General features: G+C 36.9%; 1 protein-coding gene across 2 annotated transcripts; it reads left to right on the forward strand.

Moving 5' to 3' along the window:
• The first annotated feature begins 1279 nt into the window (after positions 1-1279).
• ROC7 (rotamase CYP 7) lies at positions 1280-11627 on the forward strand. Of its 2 annotated transcripts, none has more exons than XM_008799720.5 (7): positions 1280-1468; positions 2121-2199; positions 2689-2736; positions 2909-2932; positions 10850-11032; positions 11144-11219; positions 11297-11627. In XM_008799720.5, the coding sequence occupies exons 1-7, from the start codon at positions 1385-1387 to the stop codon at positions 11433-11435; spliced, it is 633 nt and encodes a 210-aa protein (XP_008797942.2). In that variant the 5' UTR covers positions 1280-1384; the 3' UTR covers positions 11436-11627. The 2 variants fall into 2 exon arrangements, with proteins under 2 accessions (XP_008797942.2, XP_026662700.2); XM_026806899.4 differs by having other exon boundaries at positions 1315-1480.
• The last annotated feature ends 399 nt before the right edge of the window (positions 11628-12026 follow it).

The following is a 12026-nucleotide window of genomic DNA, read 5'->3' on the forward strand; positions in this document are numbered from 1 at the left end:
ACTCAGAGATCTTGCTTGGCAGCTTTGACAGATTTGTCCCAATGTCCTTAAAGATTATTAACCTACTTGGTCCTCCAACAAAGTCTTCTGCGTCAAATCTTTCACAAGTTCTTAAACCGCGATGGGGTAATTTGTCGTCTTGCATTAGCCTTATGGTGCAGTATTGGGCTGGAGTAAACCTAGATATTTATGTGGCTGGCTTGAGAAACAAACTTCACAAAGGAGATGTCTCAAGCGGAAAAAAAAAGGCTAGACTGTTTCCTTCAATTCATGCACACGCTTATATATGAGCAAGATATTATACATACAATATCCATCAAAGTCAGAAAATTGGGAAAAAAATTAATAAACAAAGATTTAATGTAAAATGACAATCCATCTAGGGGCTAGGCAAATAACCTCAAATAATGAGTCCTCATCCCAACTTTATAATTGATTGGGGTTGCCAGCAACTTGAGCTTGGCACGAGCCGTGCTTAAATTAAGCTTGATTCTAATATATTTGAGTAAAGCTTGACCCTAATTTCAAGCTAGGCTCTAAAACAATTTGGTTTGAGTAGACACAGTTCAATGTGACGTAATATTGATAAGATATATAATAATATAGGTTAGGATATGGTATAACTCATGTAGAGTTGTACCTTTTTCTTAATTGGATGATGAGAGTCCTAGATTGATGATCAAAGCCGTTGGATTTAATCTACTATTTCTAAATTGTTTATCCGCCAAAATTATGTGATTTGGAGACTTCTGGCCTATAGATCAAGTGGTCAAAAAGTATATATTGCTTAGTGTTGTTTAAACTATCTCATTTTATCATTCAATGTATAGGCCAGAGTTCTCCAAATCATATTATTTTGAATATACAACTATGCAAGTAGTTTAAAGGGATTTTTAAATCTCATCCAACGGCTTAGATCATTGATGTAGGATCTTCGTTATCCAATTAAAAAAAGATATAACTCTATAAAAGTTATGCTAAATGTAACTTGATCTAGTTTAGTAATTGATTTTATTCAATTAGCATATAATCAATTATTGAAGTAAGCTTAAACAAGGATAAATTCAAGCTCAAGACAAGCTTAAATTAATTTCAACTAGATTAAATGTCATCAAACCACTTGGCTTGGATTAAAATTAGGCTCTATCAACTAATAAACAAGCTATTGCTTGATCTCAATTTTCAAATCAAAATTGATTTCAAGCCAAGCTCTATGAGCTAGGTCACCTCCATTACACCTAGGTTAAATCACTGAAAAAATATTCAAGTCACGTGCATAGCACGTTCTAAAGCTAGGGCTAAAATAAGCTTTCGTCGCCGTGGATCACTCGATCGAATCGCAGGCGAAAGAGGGAAGAGGGAGCGCAGCACCCAAAGGGAAAGGATGGCGGCTAGGAAACAGATGGTCTCGACGACTTCGCTGCTGCTATGGCTGGTGCTCTTCGTGAGCGCCCTCGCACTGATCCAGGTTCTTATCTATGTACATACAACAACAGACACATCCATCGCTTCTCAGTTTATTTGTTTTGATTTAGTTGTCCTGATGGACTGATGATCGAGTCAGATAGATTCATGAATTCTCTTCAAGATTTTTCTTTTATTAATTTCGGTTGCATTGCTTTTTTCCTTTTTCATGAATTCTCTTTTTCTCTTTCATTTGCATGTGCATACATCAATCTCTGCCTTTTTCCTCAGATCCAATAATTTCAGTTAAGTTTTCCATCCTATCACGTTTTAATCGCTGTCAGTCACTGACTTCCTCTTGAGATCGATCGATTGATCGATCGATCAGCCTTGCATATTCCATGCTGCATGTTGGATCCATGATCCAATAATCATTGCCTGTGAAATGGTTTGTCAACGATGAATATCTCGTCTTGCTCTCAGTTATTCCAGTATCCATCGGTATTGTCAAGCCAGACAACTAAGTGAATGGAAAAAAATAAGCTACCTTTTTTCAGTTGCATATCATCGTTCTTTTTAATTTCTATTATATTTGTAGATGGTTAAAATCCTCATGCACGTATGTATGGTAGAGGTAAATTGAGTGTTTTTTACAATAGGGAAAAATGTAGTTAGCATCATTATAAAGGCTTAAAGGTGCTGCATATTTGTCTTAGGCTAAAGCATCCAAGGAGAATCTGAAGGAAGTAACGCACAAGGTTTACTTTGACATTGAGATTGGAGGGAAACCTGCAGGTATGCTTGTTATCATTCATTCCTTCAGAAATCTAGCGGTATTTTCATTATTAAAACAGAAGTTTTGTTTCCTTCTAACTTCCTTTCTTTCAGGACACATTTGAGTATATAGTTAAATCATAATATGTTGTGATTTTTTCCCAAATTGTTCTATAAGGAAATTTGTATTGGAATGCATATTAGATGGTTTGATTGTGTGATTGAATCATGAGGTTTATTTAGCTTTGTAATTGTATGTTTCTATGATGCACAAATGTGCATAATATAATTAGTGGTCTAATAGGAAAGCATACTTCCGGCTTCCACATCTGATGTTTTGTAAATGCATCTAGGATATTTATTTACAAGATCCTTTCAATAGCAATTGCAAAGAAGTGTATTTGCTTAACTTCTGCTTCATTGATATGTCAATTTAAAGATTTTGGCAGTCGAAAGTGGGAATTTGTTGCTGAGTGTACTAATTTTGAGTGAGTGTATGGTTGCAAACAGGTCGAATTGTGATGGGCCTATTTGGGAAGACTGTGCCTAAGACAGCAGGTATACGCACATCAACTTATTCATAGTGTTTGCAATATTTGTTCCACTTGTCTCCCTTCGGTTGTGGTTTCTACAATTTCACCTTTGCCATAGCATCAATAATTCTGCTCTTGAAATTAAGTGGTTTCCATCTAAACTTTTTTTCTAAATTTTATTTTTGTTGTTTCTACAGAGAATTTTCGAGCCCTTTGCACAGGTATGCTTATGTTGTTCATGTGACCAACTTGTTTCAGGTATGCTTACTGCTAGATTGAATTCTATGTAGTTCCATATTCTGATGTTATGTTAGTTATAACGATTTTCCTTTTCATCCCCTGCCTTGCATCTGTTGCTAAAAGAATTGTAAGCTTATGTCATCCAAGGTTTTGGTGGAAAAATGGAAAATTGTAGCCAGCATGTTTTGAAAACAAGTACTGGTGAAAGGATCAGAAAAAGTTCTTTCAATTCATCAATTTAATATCATTTGCATGTAATGGGTAATGAAAAATTATTTCACTTATGATTTTATAGGATGAATGAATTTTGATAACTTGTTTCCAGAAAATAATTACTTGGAATTGTTGCCTTAAGACCTTAATATGTTCTACATTTTCTACATGATGATGCATGAGTTTCATCAGATCAAGCAAATAATGTTGAGATCCATCTTAACAGTTGGTGAAGTGATATATCTGTTTCATACTAGTTTTAATTAGGATTTTGCTTGAGAATATTGTAAATTCAAGCGCTCCTCAATTGGTCAAAAAAATGTTGGGACTCAAAAGGTGATGACATTTGCTTCATAGTGCTTTCTGATTCATCTATATGGTGGTAGTGACATAGGAGTAGGATGTGAGGGTTTGCAGGGCTTTTACCATTAACAAGTTTCAACTTGGGCCCCAATTTATGAGTAAAATTTATTGTCTTTTCAACATAGATTCATATAGAAAATCTTGCCATGATAAAACCCAAATTGAGATGACTATCAAGTTGCCACCATAGTAATAGTAGTGTGGAAAACTTTTTCTTAGTTCTAAAAATATGCTTGCCAGCAATAACCTTTTTTTATTAGGTTCAGTCCCAGAACTTAAGTAGGAACTAAGTAACTTTTCAGAGTACCCCAACTTATAATCAAGATAAAGTTTTTTTTGTCCTGTCAACCAAATATGATGTAATAGAAATTCTACTGAGACTTCATCAACTAGTTATGGATAAAAAATGATATAGTTATTAAAGCTAGTTCGACTGGAAACTCGATGAATCAAATTCCCCCCCTCTATATGGTTTTCTTGAAAGACGAGGGATGTAGAAAACTCAAGTAAAAATTCCTGACTTGGCTAGGGTTTGGGCAAAATCAGTGAATCGACCAGTTCGTTATTCTTGACCAAAACCTAAAAAATACGCTCACTTTCGGATGTTCTGGTTTAAAAATAGAGGGTTTTGGGAAAAATCAATGAATCGACCAGTTCGTTATTCTTGATCAAAACCTAAAAAATACGCTCACTTTCAGATGTTCTGGTTTAAAAAATAGAGGGCATTTTATTCTCTTAACATAATAAAAAAAAAATAAGCCCCATAAAGGCTACCCTTCTCTCCTATAGTGGTCCAATCCCTATCTTCACTAAGCGGCATTTGACGACAATGCTAGTAGCAAGTGACAATGCTAGGCCAAGGTGATCTGATGACGACCTCTTTGAAGAATGGATGAGGTCATTTTCTTTAATCTTTCCTCCCCCTTCTCTTTCCTTTGTCTATCTTCCCCTCTAATGGTTTGGTAAGGTTGCAAGCTCCTCTCCTTTTCTCGTCCTCTCTCTTTCTCCCTCTCTCTCCTCTCTCCCTCTCACCCCTCTCCATGCCATCTTGCCTCCATCCCCCCTCTCTCCCTCTTAACCTCTTTTGTGATTGCAGTTGGCCATAGTGCCTAGCAGGCACTTCCTTGTAAATTAAAAGGCTCTCTATCTCTCTCTCCTTACCATATTCCCTTGTGGCTATGGCTAGTCATAGTGTTCGGTGGCCCCCCCTTTAGAGAGGGGAACTCTCTCGCCCCTCCTGATCTCCCCTGTGGCTGCAACCAACCACAATGCTTAGCAGCCACTCCACTTGTGGGGAAAAAGGGCGCTCTGTCACTTTTTCTTTGCTTTGGTTCTATTGACCTTCCTCTTATTCCCATCTTCCCTCTTTCTCCTCATGGAAATGACTACCCTTTTGGTTACATTGTGATGTTAGGTCTTAGCAAAACATCGAGCCTCTAGGAAAAGAGCAATTAATTGATTGAAACAATTGCCATAATGTGGTAACAACCTAGGACCTCACAAAAAAAACTAGCCGAAAGATAACATTTTGGTTCCTTGGCCTTGTATAAGTACCCAAGATCTACTCAGTGTATAACCAATGTGGGACTAAATACACGGCCGCACGGATCATCACGTACTTTCTCTGTTTAAGCCTTGACGTCTTCGCCAGGCTAAGAGTCCAAAATCATTCCAATCTAATTATAAATACCATATATCCAATCACAAACACTATGATCAGCTTGTGGTCAGTGCCAATGGGCTGCAGTATCCCCTAGTCTATACGGCCATGAGTTGGGTCCGTTATGATAAACCCAAGATCTCATCCAAAAAGGCTAGCTGGAAGATATTATTTGGGTTCATTGGTGTTGTATGAATACCTAAGATCTACTTAGTGTATAATCGAAAGCCCACATCGATCCTCATGTAGTGAGCGTTTTAAAAAAGGTTGATATTGCAGTTTTGGCACGAAACTATTATGTTAAGCTTCATTTTGGCGCCATATAGCACATAGATATACGGCACATGATATGTTGAGGAAAACCTGCTATTGTGACTGCCATGCTACAAGCGAAGACCCACCAGAGTGTCTACTTATGACCTTGTTGTATACTCTATGGAGTTTGGGTATAAAACTCAGACACCTCTACTTCTAATGCTTAAGGAGCAGACCTCTTGGAATTGGCAGATGTCAATTGATCAATGAGATTGTCCATCATCAGTTTGCATCTGACTTTTTTCTCTAGACTGAAGGTGTGCATTTGTTTGGTAGTATTTTTTTCTATGTTGATGCTATGTGAATATGGATATCTCTATTTTATGGTTGATGTTATATGATAGTATATCATTAGATCATGGACCTTCATATTATATGGATATTGACATGTTGTTATAGCGGCAGATGGATGATGTTGGGTTGCTTTTCCCTTGATATTTTTTAATTATATTTTGCATGAAGTTGATGTAAAATATTGATTTTATGATCCTCATAAAAAAAAAAATATTGATATGTTTTCGCAGTCCGCTTGCATGCATGGCACCATCTATCTGCCTTGAAACCCCCCTGGCTTATGTTCCCGTCATCTGCTTTTTAATACATTAGTTAGAACAAGAAGCTGAGTAGATAAGTACTAAATACATCTTCATTTATTTAGAGGCTTCATAATCTTTTTATAAAGTTTAATTTTTTTGGAAAGGTAGAATATGGAATGTAATTAGAGAGTAACGTAGAATGTAATGAGTCATGAATAACTATTTTATATTTATGATGTAATTAAAGAGTAATGTAGCTTGCAGTAAATTATTCATTAATAGTTGTGCATATTTTTCTTACATTGTATCTATATTTTTATATTTTAAGTTTTTAATGTTTTTAATATAAACCCAATTCTCCTGGTTAACTTGGTGGTCGGACTAGTGACCTTAGATCATCTAGATGCGTAGGTCTACCCAAAAAGATGTCCAAGTGATTTTTTGAAGCAAAGCAGGATCAAATACTATACGATCAGTAGTAGCAGCCTCAAGTTTTTCAAACAGAGCACCAGAACTTAAGCTTGGGATTTGAGAAACTGTAGACCCACCTTTGACCACATGAGCCTAGGGAGCATTCTCTGCAGGTTTAACAGCATGACTAAAGGATTGGCTCCATCATTCCTCTCTGAAGGATTAACCTTGGTAGGTGATGAAATAACTTCCTTACCCTTAGGCTAACAGCCTAACTTCCAAAGTCGAACCATGGGATTTTTGCAAGGAAATACCCGAATCACCCTTCTCCATGTGTTGTGTACTCAGCTTGGATGACAATGCATGGTTGCTGGAAGCATCCTCATTGCCCTTGGAACTCTAGAGCCCTCGGACTTCGCAAAGCTCTGATTTCTCTATCCATTAGGAAGCAGAAAGGTATACGGTGCGCATATGGCACATGGAAGCATTTTATACCATTAAAGAGTCTTTAAAAAAAATTTGTGGGTCGCACGTATAGTGTCCTATTTCATACGATGCCAAAAAAAATCAACAAAGACTAAGAACTTGTTTCTCTAGGGGCTTCTTGTCTTTCTTTCTTCAGTTTCTTTTTCTTTTAATGCATGCCTTCTTTTACACATTCAGAAATTTCGTCAGCATTGTCAATCAGAAGTGAGTACAAACTCACTTTACTTGCTTGAATTTGAATATCCTAATTCCTTATTGTTTGATATTTTTTGACTAGGTTGGGATATAATAATTTAAGTTTTTCTATAGACTTGGGAATGATACAACATGAAAGTATATAAATTTAATATGTATGTCTATCATTTTTCATATCTAAATTATGTTTAAATTTTTAGTTTTTTACTATTATTTTTAATTTTCCAAACTCTTTCCGAATTTTTCTGAATTTTCTGATTTTTTTCGAATTTCAAAAATTTCAACCTAACTGAATTATTGCTGAATGCAAAACTTGCGACTTCGCGATCGGTGGGGAGGAGGGTGACCATGGATTTGAGGAGGCCATGCTAGTGGGAGTTGTCACCGAACTTTGAGAATAGCTGGACAATGCCAGAGGCAGGGAGGAGGTTTGACAGGGATTTTTCTTGGCATAGGCTAACACCTTGGCAGCTAGAGTTCTCGGATGACCGAGGGTGCTTAGGGGAATGGTAGAGAGAACATTCTAGAGATGGAACAAACCGAGGGCCTTCTGTAAGGCTTTTTCTTCTCTTTTTTTTTCCTTTTTAAGTTTTCGGGAGGAAAGTATGGCATGAAACACCTATTTAGGAATGGGCATCCCTTTGTTGAAAAGATTAATAACTTTTCCAGAAAAAGATAAATAACACTTTCATAAAAGGACCAGCTATTTTTGTTATGTTATTTAACTAATAGATTTCAAGAATTTAAATAATAATTAATTTTTAGGATGATTAATGGTCTTGAAAGTGGTCTATTATTCAGAAATATTGGAGCGCGATCTTGTTGTTCCCTTTTCTCTGAATATAAAAACCCTCTCTTTCTTAAAAGATCAGAAATAAAATAAAATAGCATTTCATTTAAATTTACAATTTTTTAATTGCATGTTTCCGAACGAAATGGTTGCAGTTGCAATAACTGAAATAGCATCCATCCAAACAATGTAATTTTAGCCAGATGTAACTCTAATTGCAGCATGTCGAGTTACATGTTATTTTTTTACAATACATTTCTAGTTGTGAAGAGCCAAACGGCCCCTAAGATTCAACGATTTCCATCTAAAGTTGTCTTCTATCTCCTATTGAGTTCTTTGACCGTAATACATGAGGTTGGACTTTTGTGATAAATGCTGTGTATCCGGAGAACATATAGAACATGTAATAGGCATAGGAGCCTAACAACCTATTTAATCCAAATTCAACCTGACTTCTTGAGCATTGATCCGGCAATAAGATTACAATAGATAAAGAGGGTGAAAGTCAGATCTAGAAAATATCCTTGCCTTGTGTACATCTTCTCCTTATGAAACTCGAGGTTTCTCTTTCATTGTGAACACTTCCCTGCATTGACCCACTCCACCTTAAATCATGGCCATGGATGAAGGTAAAACATGATAAATTGGGGTGGAAGACTTATTTTTTCAGAAATTCAACATTTGTGAAGTCCTGCCTGGTAACATCCTGGTTTCCTCATTAGAATTGGCGGTGAAGGAATTGAGATGATTGCCCTTATGTTGGTGAATATGTGCCTATGTAGCCTCATATGTGTTAGATTGGCAGGAATTAATTTTATCCAATTTCTTTTTCTGGCTTTGGATAGGTCTATATTTTTTCAAAAGAACCCACAACAATTTGGTAATCTATGAGTGTTACTTCTATATGCAGAATCAAGTGTCGGATATGACCAAAACTAAATATTTACAGTATTAGAGAAAAGAAAGGTGCTTATACAATTAACTTTAGGTTACCACAACTAATATGCTAAAAGATGGCTGCCTTGGTGACTTTAGGAACATTTTACAGATTAGTTGATTTAGGGCCCAATACGATTCCATAGGCAGGTTGTGGTGTTTTAGGCGTCATCTCAACTTCATTTCTCTCTTCAATATGCAGAATTTGTTTTGAGATGTGACTCAACCAAAATCTCTGCAGATTTTTCTGAAAAATGATTTATATAATTAACTCTAGGCTAGGACCAGCAATATGATAAAATGTGGCTTTCTTTTCTGTCCTGGTGGCTGTCTTAATGTTTGAGTATGGATGTTCATTCTAATTGACATAGTAATATTGGATGTTGCCAAGTTATTGCTTCCTGTTTACTTGCTACATCTTATTTGATATGTTAATTTTTTTGTTATAACCATTTTTCTAGATTTCATCTTGTATTTATTGGGTTTTAAATGTGTGATTGTTTGGACTGCGTTGACCTCTGGCTATCTAAGTAGCATTTGGGTGCTAGACAGCCCCAAGCTGCCTTCTACTGCCCAGAGTCTCCTAAACATTCACTATTATGAAACCATCTAAGACTTTTGGCCTGGATTTTGGTGTATTAGATGGAAGCCTAGATTGCCTTAAGCACACAATTGTGTCAAACTTTGTAAAAAAAAAGGACCCAAGCAATTCCTTTATACAGAATCAAGAGAGCAAATATAGGGCATCCCAATGCACAATGCTCTAACCAATGTGGGGTCTGAGGAGAGTCAAATGTACGCAGCTTTACCTTCGCATGCAGAGAGGCCGTTTCCATGTTACGGACCCATGACACCGAGGTCATATTAGAGCAAATTTACCATTGAGCTAAGGCCTGCTCTCAATCAAGGGAGCAAGTATTTGTTAAAATTAATGCCTGATGACAGAAGATAGAAGGAAGGAAGAGAGACAAGTTGATAAGCAATAAGCCAATTTTTATAACCAGCCAAATACCATATTTTGTTTGTTCAGGGTATCCACCTCTAGTTCTTGAGTGACTAAAATGCTCCTGTTAGCCATGGCTGACAGGAGGGAGGTTATATGATTTAGTTTTCGGAAAGTGTGATGCATCTGAGAGAAGCATGGATGGTTGTGATCGTATCTGGGTGTTTTTTCCATTGTCCAATTACATGTAGTTAAGATGCATTTACTCCTGACACATTCTATAGCAGTCCATATCGGCACGTCATTTATCGACTTGGCTAAACCTTGGATAAATCAGCAAATCTCTGATAATACAAATTGTTTGCCATATTCTTTTATTCAACTGTGCATTTTGGCACGAAGGCATCATCCAGAGATTTTATCAGGCGGCTAAATGCAGGGCCTCCAAATTAATCTAAACTGTTATTATCTGCACTAACTGAGACATTATAGCACATTTCAACTGGTTAATACTCCAAACTTTGAAGTAGAATATCCATTTTTTTTAGTTATTATAAAGTATCAATTTTGCGACCGCTTGATGACAAAGCAATATGCCTCCAAATCAAGGATCGTCAAATCGGTACCGGAACCTGTAATGGTTGGTGACCGGCACTGTAGCATGCCGGTTGGGAACGGGCACACCAAAAAAAAATTTCGATGTTTTTTGAGGTTTGATTTATTGGAAATCAATTTTTCCCAACTTTTTCAATGATTTTAAGTATAATTTGATGTTTCTTGATATTGGATCCTCCTTGAATCATCGCATTTTTGGCTTTGGGGGGCTGGGTTGGCTGAAGAACACTTCAACCGAAGAGTTAGGAAGGTTCTCATACCTTCCTAACTCAACACATAAAAAAGAAGAGACTGAGTTGGCCCGAACCCGAACTAGTCCTAACTGGTGCGAACTAGCCGGTTCACACCGGTTCCGAACAGTTCCGGCCTGGTTTGGACCGGTTTGGTTCATAACGATACTCATCCTCTAAACTTTTGATGTGCTTTTGTTCGTAGGCGAGAAAGGTAGTGGTAAAAGTGGGAAACCTCTTCACTACAAGGGGAGCACATTCCACAGAATTATACCCAGCTTTATGATCCAGGGAGGCGACTTTACACTTGGTGATGGAAGGGGTGGGGAATCTATCTATGGTACAAAATTTGCTGATGAAAACTTCAAACTCAAGCACACAGGACCAGGTAAGCATATCTGATCAACCACTTCATTACTTTAATTAGTAACTGATTGTATCCTTGGGCTCTGTCAAGGAATGGTTGAACATAAACCTTGATGCTTGCTTATTGGTGTAGGACTTATGTCAATGGCAAATGCTGGCCCTGATACTAATGGATCACAATTTTTTATCACAACCGTAACAACAAGCTGGTAATTGTTGGTTGTACTCCATTTGTTTTATAATAATTTTTCTGGCTAATGGGTGTTAAAGTTTCCCTTCTGTGCAGGTTGGATGGCAAACATGTTGTTTTCGGTAAGGTGCTTTCAGGAATGGATGTGGTGTACAAAGTTGAAGCGGAAGGGCGGCAGAATGGAACACCCAAAAGCAAAGTTGTAATTGCAGACAGTGGGGAACTGCCATTATGATTACATTTCACTCCTTAATATGCAAGTTTGGTGGGTGGTAGAGGGGTGATGACATTTGTATTGCAATATCTTCTAGCTGCCTTGTTGTCTTAAATCTTAAGATATAATATGGTAATACATTTTGGGTATTCCCAACTGGTTATATCGTATTTGTGACATCATCTTTGCTGAAATGAATTTCAGATTTTGGAATTTTTCTTTCTTCTGCTTTATCTTGTTTAAATTACTTGTTTATTGTTGTTCAAACAACTGGCTGGTGACCACACTGCTTCAACAGGTTAATCAGGATTTGTTTGATCTAATCATTAATAAGTCTCTCTTTTGACATTCCATTAATTTGACCAGTGATGCAAGTTGACATATCGCATGTTACATATGAAGTAGAGAACTAGCCTTGGCATAATAGGGAGGTTACTCTATCATGACCTCGCATTCTAAAGCAAGGTTTCTTAAACCACATAATGGCGGGAGTCTCTTGCATTGGGATGCTTTGTTTTTTTTTTTTTTTAAACATGTTGCATATGAAGTACTCTGGACAAATAGTGGTAAGCTTGGGGTTCAGTTTTGGATGTAATGAAGTAATTAGCTGTA

The sequence above is a fragment of the Phoenix dactylifera genome, chromosome 6, assembly GCF_051530095.1.
Source record: "Phoenix dactylifera cultivar Ajwa chromosome 6, Ajwa_hap1_PhDact_Kaust_v1.1, whole genome shotgun sequence".
Taxonomy (NCBI): Eukaryota; Viridiplantae; Streptophyta; class Magnoliopsida; order Arecales; family Arecaceae; genus Phoenix; species Phoenix dactylifera.

Bases quoted from the DNA above. Each gene is read 5' to 3' on its own strand.
- ROC7 (XM_026806899.4), top strand. From the start codon at position 1,385: ATGGCGGCTAGGAAACAGATGGTCTCGACGACTTCGCTGCTGCTATGG. The intron at 2,933-10,849 runs GTATGCTTATGT...TTTTGTTCGTAG, and splicing joins TTTTCGAGCCCTTTGCACAG to GCGAGAAAGGTAGTGGTAAA. The intron at 11,033-11,143 runs GTAAGCATATCT...TTATTGGTGTAG, and splicing joins ACTCAAGCACACAGGACCAG to GACTTATGTCAATGGCAAAT.